Source organism: Tachyglossus aculeatus, chromosome 22 (assembly GCF_015852505.1).
Source record: "Tachyglossus aculeatus isolate mTacAcu1 chromosome 22, mTacAcu1.pri, whole genome shotgun sequence".
Lineage (NCBI taxonomy): Eukaryota > Metazoa > Chordata > Mammalia > Monotremata > Tachyglossidae > Tachyglossus > Tachyglossus aculeatus.
Window position 1 is genome coordinate 52,110,726 of NC_052087.1, and position 13,671 is coordinate 52,124,396.

General features: G+C 48.9%; 1 protein-coding gene across 1 annotated transcript in view; it reads left to right on the forward strand.

Annotated features, from left to right (window-relative positions):
* The window catches only part of RIC8A (RIC8 guanine nucleotide exchange factor A), a 60,267-nt gene that overhangs the window by 30,124 nt on the left and 16,472 nt on the right, over positions 1-13,671 (forward strand). The window contains exons 3-5 of the mRNA XM_038764255.1: positions 1,425-2,039; positions 7,808-7,902; positions 12,529-12,679. Coding sequence (XP_038620183.1) covers positions 1,425-2,039; positions 7,808-7,902; positions 12,529-12,679 — 861 coding nt within the window. The remainder of the gene's footprint in view (positions 1-1,424; positions 2,040-7,807; positions 7,903-12,528; positions 12,680-13,671) is intronic.

Sequence of the window (13,671 nt, forward strand, 5' to 3'; positions counted from 1 at the left end):
GTTACCTCATCTGTAAAATGGGTATTGAGACTGTGAGCCCCGGGTAGGTCTGGGGCTGTGTCCAACCCAATTACCTTGTATCTACCTCAGCACTTAGTACAGTGCCTGGCACATGGTAAGTGCTGAATAATAATAATAATGATTATGGTATTGTTAAGTGCTTACTACGTGCCAGGCACTGTTCTAAGTACTAGGGTAGATACACGGTGATCAGGTTGTCCCGAGTGGGGCTCACAGTCTTCATCCCTTATTATTATTATATTATTATTATTATTATATTATTATCCCTTATCATCATCATCATCATCAATCGTATTTATTGAGCGCTTACTATGTGCAGAGCACTGTACTAAGCGTTTGGGAAGTACAAATTGGCAACATATAGAGACAGTCCCTACCCAACATTGGGCTCACAGTCTAAAAGGGGGAGACAGAGAACAAAACCAAACATACTAACAAAATAAAATAAATAGAATAGATATGTACAAGTAAAATAAATAAATAAATAGAGTAACAAATATGTACAAACATATATACATATATACAGGTGCTGTGGGGAAGGGAAGGAGGTAAGATGGGGGGGGATGGAGAGGGGAGAGGAAGGAGGGGGCTCAGTCTGGGAAGGCCTCCTGGAGGAGGTGAGCTCTCAGTAGGGCCTTGAAGGGAGGAAGAGAGCGAGCTTGGCGGATGGGCAGAGGGATTGGGGGCATTCCAGGCCCCGGGGATGACGGGGGCCGGGGGTCGATGGCGGGACAGGCGAGAACGAGGTACGGTGAGGAGATTAGCGGCAGAAGAGCAGAGGGTGCGGACTGGGCTGGAGAAGGAGAGAAGGGAGCTGAGGTAGGAGGGGGCGAGGGGATGGATGGATGGACAGCCTGGAAGCCCAGGGTGAGGAGTTTCTGCCTGATGCGCAGGTTGATTGGTAGCCACTGGAGATTTTTGAGGGGAGTAACATGCCCAGAGCGTTTCTGTACAAAGATAATCTGGGCAGCAGCATGAAGTATGGATTGAAGTGGGGAGAGACACGAAGATGGGAGATCAGAGAGAAGGCTGATGCAGTAGTCCAGACGGGATAGGATGAGAGCTTGAACGAACAGGGTAGCGGTGTGGATGGAGAGGAAAGGGCGGATCTTGGCGATGTTGAGGAGCTGAGACCGGCAGGTTTTGGTGACGGCTTGGATGTGAGGGCTGAATGAGAGAGCGGAGTCGAGGATGACACCAAGTTTGCGGCCTTGTGAGACGGGAAGGATGGTAGTGCCGTCAACAGATCACCTTGTCCCCTCCCCAGCGCTTAGAACAGTGCTTTGCACAGAGTAAGCGCTTAATAAATGCCATCGTCATTATGATTAATAATCCGCATTTCGCGGAGGAGGGAACCGAGGCCCAGAGAAGCGAAGCGACTAAGCGCTCTCTCCCCGGTGCAGAAAATGGGGCAGCTGCTGATCGAATTCCTGGAGCGAGACCTGCAGCCGTCGTGCCAGGTGACGTGCCTGGAGGCCATCCGCATCCTGTCCCGGGACAAGGGCTGCCTGGACCCGTTCACCAGCCGGGAGAGCCTGCGCACCCTGGCCCGCCACGCGGGCATCCAGTACTCGGAGGAGTTCGTGCGGGAGCTGCTCGACCTGGACGTGACGCTGGAGGCCCTCAAGTGCCTGTGCAACATCGTCTTCAGCAGCCCGCGGGCCCAGGCGCTGACCGCCGAGGCCCAGCTGGTGGTGGGCCTGACCGAGCGCGTCAAGCTGTACAACCAGGGGGGCGTCCCCCACGACGTCAAGTTCTTCGACCTGCGCCTCCTCTTCCTGCTGTCCGCCCTGCGGGTGGACGTCCGGCAGCAGCTGGCCCGGGACCTCCGGGGGGTCAGCCTCCTGACCGACGCCCTGGAGCTGACCCTGGGGGCCACCTGGCTGGACCCCCACGAGGTGGCCGCCGAGTGGAGCCCCCCGCCGCCCCTGCCCCGCCAGGAGACCGAGCGGGCCATGGAGATCCTCAAGGTGCTCTTCAACATCACCTTCGACTCCAACAAGAAGGAGGCCGACGAGGTGAGGGCCCGGGGGCGGCACGGTCACTCCCTCCTCCTTCAGAGCCCTCCTAAAAGCACATAATAATCATAATAAAGATGACATTTGTTAAGCGCTTACTACGTGCAAAGCACTGTTCTGAGCGCTGGGGGGGATACAGTGTGATCAGGTTGTCCCACGGGGGGCTCGCGGTCTCAATCCCCATTTTCACAGATGAGGTCACTGAGGCTCAGAGAAGTGAAGTGACTTCATCATCAATCGTATTTATTGAGCGCTTACTATGTGCAGAGCACTGTACTAAGCGCTTGGGAAGTACAAATTGGCAACACATGGAGACGGTCCCTACCCAACAGTGGGCTCACAGTCTAAAAGGGGAAGACAGAGAACAAAACCGAACGTACTAACAAAATAAAATAAATAGATATGTGACTTAGAATAGATAGTGACTTGCCCAAGGTCACACAGCAGACTTGTGGTGGAGTCGGGATTCGAACCCATGACCTCTGACTCCAAAGCCCGGGCTCTTTCTGCTGAGCCACGCTGCTTCTCATCTCCAGCTCATCTCATCTCACATCTCCAGCGATGCAGTCTCCAGTCTAAAGGGGAAGACGGACCTCCGTGGAAATAAATGAATAATAATAGAGAAGCAGCGTGGCTCAGTGGAAAGAGCCCGGGCTTTGGAGTCAGGGGTCATGGGTTCAAATCCCGGCTCCGCCAATTGTCAGCTGGGTGACTTTGGGCAAGTCACTTCACTTCTCTGGGCCTCAGCTCCCTCATCTGTAAAATGGGGATTAAGACTGTGAGCCCCATGAGGGACAACCTGATCACCTTGTAACCTCCCCAGCGCTTAGAACAGTGCTTTGCACATAGTAAGCGCTTAATAAATGCCATTATTATTATTATTATTATCATTGTTAATAACAGCGGTATTTGTTAAGCGCTTTCTGTGCTTTCCGAGAAGTAGCGTGACTCAGTGGAAAGAGCACGGGCTTTGGAGTCAGAGGTCAGGGGTTCAAATCCCGGCTCCGCCAGTTGTCTTAGAACAGTGCTCAGAAGCGCTTAGAAAAGTGCTCAGCGCTTAGAACAGTGCTTTGCACATAGTAAGCGCTTAATAAATGCCATCATTATTTATTTATTTGTCAGCTCTGTGACTTTGGGCAAGTCCCTTCACTTCTCTGTGCCTCAGGTCCCTCACCTGTAAAATGGGGAGTAAGACTGTGAGCCCCCCGTGGGACAACCTGATCACCTTGTATCCCCCCAGCGCTTAGAACAGTGCTTGGCACAGAGTAAGCGCTTAACAAATACCATCATTATGGGCCAGGCAGTGTGCTAAGCGCTGGGGTGGATACAAGCAAATTGAGTTGGGCACTGTCCTTGACCCACATCATCATCATCAATCGTATTTATTGAGCGCTTACTATGCGCAGAGCACTGTACTAAGCGCTTTGGAAGTACAAATTGGCAACATATAGAGACAGTCCCTACCCAACAGTGGGCTCACAGTCTAAAACCCACATGGGGTTTCACAGTCTTAATCCCCATTTCGCCGAGGTGGTAACTGAGGCCCAGCGAAGTGAAGTGACTTGCCCAAGGCCACACAGCAGGCAAGTGGTGGAATCGGGATTCGAACCCATGACCTTCTGACTCTCAGGCCCGGGCTCTATCCACTGCTTCCCAATAAATTTGGGATAGGTACAAAAGTGCCTAGCACGTAATAAAGAAAAAAAATGACGGTATTTGTTAAGCTCTTACTAATAGTAACAGTTAGGGGAAGCGGGATGGCTTAGTGGATAGAGCACGGACCTGCCCTGGGTTCTAATCCCGGCTCCACCACATGTCTGCTGGGTGACCTTGGAGAAATCACTTCACTTCTCTGGGCCTCAGTTACCTGATCTGTAAATTGGGTACTAAGAGTGTGAGCCCCATGAGGGACAAGGACTGTGTCCGGTCTCATTAACTTGTTTTTGTTAAGCGCTTACTATGGGCCAAGCACTGTTCTAAGCGCTGGGGAGATACAAGGTGATCAGGTTGTCCCACTTGGGGCTCACAGTCCTCATCCCCATTTGACAGATGAGGGAACTGAGGCACAGAGAAGTTAATTTCTTGCAAGTACCATAATAATAATTATGGTGCTTATTAAGCGCTTACTATGTGCCAGGCACTGTTCTAAACTCTGAGGTAGATACAAGTTAATCAGGTTGGACAGAGTCCCCGTCCCACTTGGGGCTCACACTCTTATCCCCATTTTACAGGTGAGGGAACTGAGGCACAGAAAGGTGAAGTGGCTTGCCCAAGGTCACACAGTAGACATGTGGCACAGCCGGGATTAGAACCCAGGTCCTGCTATAACTCCCAGGCCCGGGCTCTGCCCGCTAGGCCACGCTGCTTCTCCAATGTCTGGCTAGAGGGGTAGATAGACATTAATAATAATAATAATAATGACATTTATTAAGCTCTTACTATGTGCAGAGCACTGTTCTAAGCGTTGGGGAGGTTACGAGGTGATCAGATTGTCCCACAGGGGGCTCACAGTCTTCATCCCCATTTTACAGATGAGGGAACTGAGGCACAGAGAAGTGAAGTGACTTGCCCAAAGTCACCCAGCTGACAGTTGGTGGAGCCGGGATTGGAACCCATGACCTCTGACTCCAAAGCCCGGGCTCTTTCCACTGAGCCACGCTGCTTCTCTAGAAATAACTAAATTCAGGATAGGCACGTAAGTGCCCAGCACTTACTAATTGCTTCACAAATACAAGAAAAATAAAACAAACAATCAAAAAGCAGTGTGGAGCCGAGGGAGGGGTGAATAAAGGGGACAAATTCAAGCGCAAGGGGACACAGAAGGGAGTGGGAAAGAGGAAATGAGGGCTAAATCAGGGAGGGCCTCTTGGAGGAGATGTGCAGGCGGAGCCAGGCCTGGGAAACGGGCCCTGGTTTCTAACGCCAGCTCCGTCCCTACTGTGTGACTTTGGGCCAGCCACTTAACTTCTCTGGGCCTCAGTTTCCTCATCTGTAACATGGAGATTAAATCCCCATTCTCCCTCCTTCGTGAGCCTCAAGCGGGGGCAGGGACTTCCGACCTCCTTAAATTGTATAATAATTTTGGTGCTTTTTAAGCGCTCCCAAGCACTGTTGTAAGCGCTGGGGGAGATACAAGATAATAATTAATAATTATGGCATTTGTTAAGCGCTTACTATGTGCCAAGCACTGCACGCTGCTTCTCCAGTGTCTGGCTAGAGGGGTAGCTAGACATTAATAGAAATAAATAAATTCGGAATAGGCACGTAAGTGCCCAGCACTTACTAATTGCTTCACAATTACAAGAAAAACAAAACCAACAAATAAAAAGTGGTGTGGAGCCGAGGGAAGGGTGAATAAAGGGGACAAATTCAAGCGCAAGGGGACACAGAAGGGAGTGGGAAAGAGGAAATGAGGGCTAAATCAGGGAGGGCCTCTTGGAGGAGATGTGCAGGCAGAGCCAGGCCTGGGAAACGCGACCTGGTTTCTAACGCCAGCTCCGTCCCTACTGTGTGACTTTGGGCCAGTCACTTAACTTCTCTGGGCCTCAGTTTCCTCATCTGTAACATGGAGATTAAATCCCCAATCTCCCTCCTTCGTGAGCCTCAAGCGGGGGCAGTGACCGTGTCCGACCTCCTTATATTGTATAATAGTTTTGGTGCTTGTTAAGCGCTTCCAAGCACTGTTGTAAGCGCTGGGGGAGATACAAGATAATAATTAATAATTATGGCATTTGTTAAGTGCTTACTACGTGCCCAGCACTGTTAGAGAAGCAGCGTGGCTCAGTGGAAAGAGCCCGGGCTTGGGAGTCAGAGGTCATGGGTTCGAATCCCGGCTCTGCCATTTGTCAGCTGTGTGACTTTGGGCAAGTCACTTCACTTCTCTGGGCCTCAGTTCCCGCATCTGGAAAATGGGGATTAAGACTGTGAGCCCCCCGTGGGGCAACCTGATCACTTTGACTCCCAAGCCAGCAGACAGGTGGTGGAGCCGGGATTAGAACCCATGACCTCTGACTCCCAAGCCCGTGCCCTTTCCACTGAGCCACGCTGCTTTTCTAACAAATAATGCAGCTTCTCTGCTGCTTAACAAATAACATAATAATTATTATTCTTACCTCAGCGCTTAGAACACTGCCTGACACAGAGTAAGTGTCTCCCTGCTTTGTAAGCTCATTGTGGGCAGGGAATCAATCAATCAATCAATCAATCGTATTTATTGAGCACTTACTGTGTGCAGAGCACTGGACTAAGCGCTTGGGAAGTACAAGTTGGCAACATATCTAGACTGTGAGTCCACTGTTGGGTAGGGACTGTCTCTATATGTTGCCAGCTTGTACTTCCCAAGCACTTAGTACAGTGCTCTGCACACAGTAAGCGCTCAATAAATACGATTGATGGATATAGAGACGGTCCCTACCCAACAGCGGGCTCACAGTCTAGAATGGGGAGACAGAGAACAAAACCAAACATATTAACAAAATAAAATAAATAGAATATCATCAATCGTATTTATTGAGCGCTTACTGTGTGCAGAGCACTGGACTAAGCGCTTGGGAAGTACAAGTTGGCAACACATAGAGACAGTCCCTACCCAACAGTGGGCTCACAGTCTAAAAGGCGGGGACAGAGAACAAAACCAAACATATTAACAAAATAAAATAAATAGAATAGATATGTACAAGTAGAATAAATAAATAGAGTAATAAATATGTACAAACATATATACATATATATAGGTGCTGTGGGGAAGAATAGAATAGATATGTACAAGTAAAATAAATAAATAAATAGGGAATGTGCCTGTTTATTGTTGTATCGTACTCTCTCAAGCGCTTAGTACAGTGCTCTGCACACTGTAAGCACTCAATAAATATGATTGAATGAATAAAAGGGCTTCACAACAACACCAGTGGCGATGGAGGCAGCAACTGAATCAATCAATCAATCGTATTTATTGAGCGCTTACTGTGTGCAGAGCACTGTCCTACACGCTTGCACTGTACTAAGCGCTTAGTACATGAATGAATGTGAATGACTGCTTAGCGAATGAATGAATAAAAGGGCTTCACAACAACACCAGTGGCGATGGAGGCAGCAACTGAATCAATCAATCAATCAATCGTATTTATTGAGCGCTTACTGTGTGCAGAGCACTGTACTAAGCGCTTGCACTGTACTAAGCGCTTAGTACATGAATGAATGTGAATGAATGCTTAGTGAATGAATGAATAAAGAGGCTTCACAACAACACCAGTGGCGCTGGAGACAGTGACTGAATCAATCAATCAATCAATCGTATTTATTGAGCGCTTACTGTGTGCAGAGCACTGTACTAAGCGCTTGCACTGTACTAAGCACATGAATGAATGTGAATGAATGCTTAGTGAATGAATGAACAAAAGGGCTTCAGAACAACACCAGTAGCGATGGAAGCAGCGACTGAATCAATCAATCAATCAATCGTATTTACTGAGCGCTTACTGTGTGCAGAGCACTGTACTAAGCGCTTGCACTGTACTAAGCACATGAATGAATGTGAATGAATGCTTAGTGAATGAATGAATAAAAGGGCTTCACAACAACACCAGTGGCGATGGAGGCAGCGGTTGTGTTGTTGGACGGCAGACTTGTTGTGGGAAGGGAATGCGTCTGTTTATTGTTCCGGTGTCCTCTCCCGAGCGCTTAGCACATGGTAAATGCTCAATAAATACGATGGAAGGAATGATGACTGAATTTCCGTACTAAGCGCTTCTTTTCTTTGTCGTGGGCAGGAAGACGCTGCCCTGTTCCGGCACCTGGGCGCCCTTCTGCGCCACTGCCTGATGATTTCCGCTGACGGCGATGACCGCACCGAGGAGTTCCACAGGTGAAGGCCCGCTGCCGGCCCGCTTCATCATCATCATCATCAGTCGTATTTATTGAGCGCTTACTGTGTGCAGAGCACTGTACTAAGCGCTTGGGAAGTACAAGTTGGCAACATATAGAGACGGTCCCTACCCAACAGTGGGCTCACAGTCTAAAAGGGGGAGATAGAGAGCAAAACCAAACATACCAAGAAAATAAAAGAAATAGAATAGATATGTACAAGTAGGGGCTCAGTGTGGGAAGGCCTCCTGGAGGAGGTGAGCTCTCAGTAGGGCCTTGAAGGGAGGAATAGAGCTAGCTTGGCGGAGGGGCAGAGGGATTGGGGGCATTCCGGGCCCGGGGAATGACGTGGGCCGGGGGTCGATGGCGGGACAGGCGAGAACGAGGTACGGTGAGGAGATTAGTGGAGGGTGCGGGCTGGGCTGGAGAAGGACAGAAGGGAGGTGAGGTAGGAGGGGGCGAGGGGATGGATGGATGGACAGCCTTGAAGCTTAACCCCTCTCAGGGTCGCACCGGTCACGACTACAGAAAGGAGAGTCAAACAGAGGCCTACTCATTCCACTTCTAGCTTGGCCAGTGGCTAGCCAGGGGAAGGCCATCTGCTACAAGTCAAAATTCCCTCGTGCTGGGAAGCAGCGGCAGGGGAGAGAGTCGAGGGCAGAGACTCGTTTACTGCACGGGAAGGAGACAACGGTAAACCGCTTCCGGGTTTTTACCAAGAAAACTCCGTGCCTATCAATCAATCGTATTTATTCGTTCATTCATTCATTCAATCGTATTTATTGAGCGCTTACTGTGTGCAGAGCACTGGACTAAGCGCTTGGGATGTACAAGTCGGCAACGTATAGAGACGGTCCCTACCCAACGGTGGGCTCACAGTCTAGAAGGGGGAGACAGACAACAAAACAAAACATATCAACAAAATAAAATGAAGAGAATAAATATGTACAAATAAAATAAATAAATAGAGTAATACGTACAACATATAGAGACTAGAGCCCGTTTGTGGGGTAAGGGGGAGAAATTATTATTTCATCCATTAATAATAATAATAATAATTATAGTATTAGGCGCTTATTATGTGCCCGGCACTGAACTAAGCGCTGGGATGGATATGAGCGAATTGGGTTGGACACTGTCGCCGTCCCACGAGGGGCTTACTGTCTCAATTTATTGAGCACTTACTGTGTGCAGAGCACTGTACTAAGCGCTTATGTGCAAAGCCCTGTTCTAAGCACTTGGGGGGATACAAAGTGATCAGGTTGTCCCACGTGGGGCTCACAGTCTTAATCCCCATTTTCCAGATGAGGGAACTGAGGCTCAGAGAAGTGAAGTGACTTGCCCAGGGTCACACAGTAGACAGGTGGCGGAGCTGGGATTCGAACCCATGACCTCTGACTCCATCATCATCATCATCATCAATCATATTTATTGAGCGCTTACTACGTGCAGAGCACTGTACTAAGTGCTTGGGAAGTACAAATTGGCAACATATAGAGACAGTCCCTACCCAACAGTGGGCTCACAGTCTAAAAGGGGAAGACAGAGAAAAAAAAACCAAACATACTAACAAAATAAAATAAATAGAATAGCTATGTACAAGTAAAATAAATAAATAAATAGAGTAATAAATCTGTACAAACATATATACATATATACAGGTGCTGTGGGGAAGGCAAGGAGGTAAGCCCGGGCTCTTTCCACTGTGCCATGCTGCTTCTCTACAGTGCATATGCTACCCGAAGGATTGCAGATGGAAGTGGGGCATTCAATTAATCAATCAATCAATCGTATTTATTGAGCGCTTACTGTGTGCAGAGCACTGTACTAAGCGCTTGGGAAGTCCAAGTTGGCAACGTATAGAGACGGTTCCTACCCAACAATGGGCTCACAGTCTAAAAGGGGCGTTCTGGGAGAGATGTGTCTATGGCGTCGCCACGGGTCGGACACAACTCGACAGCATAAGATGGCAACAACAGCGACACAACCTTAATCCTCATTTTACCAATGAGGGAACTGAGGCCCAGAGAGGTTAAGTGATTCACCCAAGGTCCCACAGCGGACAAGTGGCGTATCCGGGATTCGATCCCCTGACTCCCAAACCCGTGCTCTTTCCACTAGCCCACGCTGCTTTCCAATAAATACGGAAGCAGCATGGCGTAGTCAGTCAATCAATCAATCATATTTATTGAGCGCTTACTGTGTGCAGAGCACTGTACTAAGCGCTTGGGAAGTACAAGTTGGCAACATATAGAGACAGTCCCTACCCAACAGTGGGTAGTCGACTTGTATTTGTACTTGTACTTGTACTTCCCAAGCGCTTAGTACAGTGCTCTGCACACAGTAAGCACTCAATACATACGATTGATTGATTGATTGATTGATTGATTGATTGATTGATAGAGCGAGGTCATGGGTTCAAATCCCAGCTCCGCTGCTTGTCAGCTGTGTGACTTTGGGCAAGTCACTTCACTTCTCTGTGCCTCAGTTACTTCATCTGTAAAATGGGGATGAAGACTGTGAGGCCCACATGGGACAACCTGTTCACTTTGTATCCTCCCCAGCGCTTAGAACACTGCTATGCACATAGTAAGCGCTTAACAAATACCAAAATAAAATAAAATAAAAATAAAGGGCCTGGGAGTCAGAAGGCCATGGGTTCTAATCCCGCTCCACCACTTGTCTGCTGTGTGACCTTGGGCAAGTCACTTTACTTCTCTGTGCCTCAGTTACCTCATCTGTAAAATGAGGATTAAGACTGTAAGCCCAATGTGGGGCAACCTGATCACCTTGTATCTCCCCCAGCGTTTAGAACAGTGCCTGGCACATTGTAAGTGCTTACCAAATACCATTCTTATACTTCTTTTTTCTTTTCTTTGATGGCATTTATTAAGCGCCTACTATGTGCAAAGCACTGTTCTAAGCACTTCTAGACTGTGAGCCCGTTGCTGGGTAGGGACCGTCTCTATATGTTGCCAACTTGTACTTCCCAAGCGCTTAGTACAGTGCTCTGCACACAGTAAGCACTCAAAAAAGGTCATGGATTCAAACCCCAGCTCTGCCAATTGTCAGCTGTGTGACTTTGGGCAAGTGACTTCACTTCTCTGTGCCTCAGTTCCCTCATCTGTAAAATGAGGATTAAGACTGTGAGCTCCCCATGGGACAACCTGATCACCTTGTAACCTCCCCAGCGCTTAGAACAGTGCTTTGCACATAGTAAGCGCTTAATAAATGCCATCATTACTATTATCATTAGATCCTCTGACTCCCAAACCCGTGCTCTTTCCACTAGACCGCGCTGCCTTCCAATAAATATGATCGATGGACTGATTGAGCAGTCTGGGGGTGAGAACCAAATCCACCTGGGGCTGGGAGGGATTTGTACTTATAATAATAATAATAATAATAATAATAATAATGGCATTTATAAAGCGCTTACTATGTGCAAAGCACTGTTCTAAGCGCTGGGGAGGTTACAAAGTGAACAGGTTGCCCCATGGGGGGCTCACAGTCTTCATCCCCATTTTACAGATGAGGTCACTGTTGGGTAGGGACTGGCTCTATATGTTGCCAGCTTGTACTTCCCAAGCGCTTAGTCCAGCGCTCTGCACACAGTAAGCGCTCAATAAATATGATTGATTGACTGATTGATCGTCCCCCTCTCCATCCCCCCACCTTACCTCCTTCCCTTCCCCACAGCACCTGTATATATTTATGTTTGCACATATTTATTACTCTATTTATTTATTTTACTTGTACATATCTATTCTATTTATTTTATTTTGTTAGTATGTTTGGTTTTGTTCTCTGTCTCCCCCTTTTAGACTGTGAGCCCACTGTTGGGTAGGGACTGTCTCTAGATGTTGCCAGCTTGTACTTCCCAAGCGCTTAGTCCAGCGCTCTGCACACAGTAAGCGCTCAATAAATACGATTGATGATTGAGCAGTCTGGGGGTGAGAACCGAATCCACCTGGGGCTGGGAGGGGTTTGTACTTATAATAATAATAATAATAATAATGGCATTTATAAAGCGCTTACTATGTGCTAAGCGCTGGGGAGGTTACAAGGTGAACAGGTTGCCCCACGGGGGGCTCACGGTCTTCATCCCCATTTTACAGATGAGGTCACTGTTGGGTAGGGACTGGCTCTATATGTTGCCAGCTTGTACTTCCCAAGCGCTTAATCCAGCGCTCTGCACACAGTAAGCGCTCAATAAATACGATTGATTGATTGATTGATTGATTGATTGAAGTGACTTGCCCAAAGTCACCCAGCTGACAATGGGCAGAGCCGGGATTTGAGCCCACGATCTTTGACTCCAAAGCCCGGGCTCTTTCCACTGAGCCACGCTGCTTCAATCAATCAATCAGTCAATCAATCCTATTTATTGAGCGCTCACTATGTGCAGAGCACCGTACCAAGCGCTTGGGAAGTACAAATTGGCAGCATACAGAGACAGTCCCTACCCAACATTGGGCTCACAGTCTAAGAGAGCTTCCACGCGCTTAGTCCAGTGCTCCGCACACGGTAAGCGCTCAATAAATAGGATGGAAGGAATGAATGAATGGCTTTGTCTCTGGTGTTGACCCCTCCTGTCTGTCTCTCCCTGCCCCTCTGTCCACCTCAGCCACACCGTCAACCTCCTGGGCAATCTGCCCCTCAAGTGTCTCGATGTCCTCCTGGCCCCCAAGCTGCACCCAGGCTCTTTGGAGTACATGGGGGTCAACATGGACGCAGTCAACGTCCTCCTGGACTTTTTAGAGCGCCGTCTGGACAGGGTAAGTGCCCCCTGCCCGGTCCCCTCCCCTCGCTGGCTCTGTACTGGCCGCTCTGGGGCTACTTATGACTGGTGGGGAGGTTGTCGGGGTCAGCTGGCAGTGTGGCCCCGTGGACAGGGCCCCAGCCTGGGATTCAGAAGGACCTGGGTTCCAATCCCGGCTCCGCCACCGGTCCGCTGGGTGACCTTGGAAAACAGTAATGGCGTTGCTTAAGCGCTTACTACGTGCAAAGCACCGTTCTAAGCGCTGGGGAGGTTACGGGGTTACAAGGAGAAGCAGCGTGGCTCAGTGGAAAGAGCCTGGGCTTTGGAGTCAGAGGTCATGGGTTCAAAGCCCGGGTCTGCCCCTTGTCAGCTGGGTGATTTTGGGCAAGTCACTTCAATCAATCAATCAGTCAATCGTATTTATTGAGCGCTTACTGTGTGCAGAGCACTGGACTAAGCGCTTGGGAAGTCCAAGCTGGCAACATATAGAGACGGTCCCTACCCAACAGTGGGCTCACAGTCTAAAAGGGGGAGACAGAGAACAAAACCAAACATACTAACAAAATAAAATAAATAGAATAGATAGGTACAAGTAAAATAAATAAATAAATAAATAGAGTAATAAATCTGTACAAACATATAGACATATAGACAGGTGCTGTGGGGAAGGGAAGGAGGTAAGATGGGGGGATGGAGGGTGGGGAGGAGGCGGAGAGGAAGGAAGGGGCTCAGTGTGGGAAGGCCTCCTGGAGGAGGTGAGCTCTCAGTAGGGTCTTGAAGGGAGGAAGAGAGTGAGCTTGGCGGGTGGGCAGAGGGATTGGGGGCATTGCGGGCCCGGGGGAGGACGTGGGCCGGGGGTCGATGGCGGGACAGGAAGGCTGAGTAGGTGCGAATGAGGTTGTCCTTAATGTAACTTGGTGATAACAAGGGCCTTTTTCCCGGGTTGGGGGTTGGGGGGGAGTCAGTCAGGACCGGACCGGGAAAGGGGGTTGATTAAGCGCTTACTAT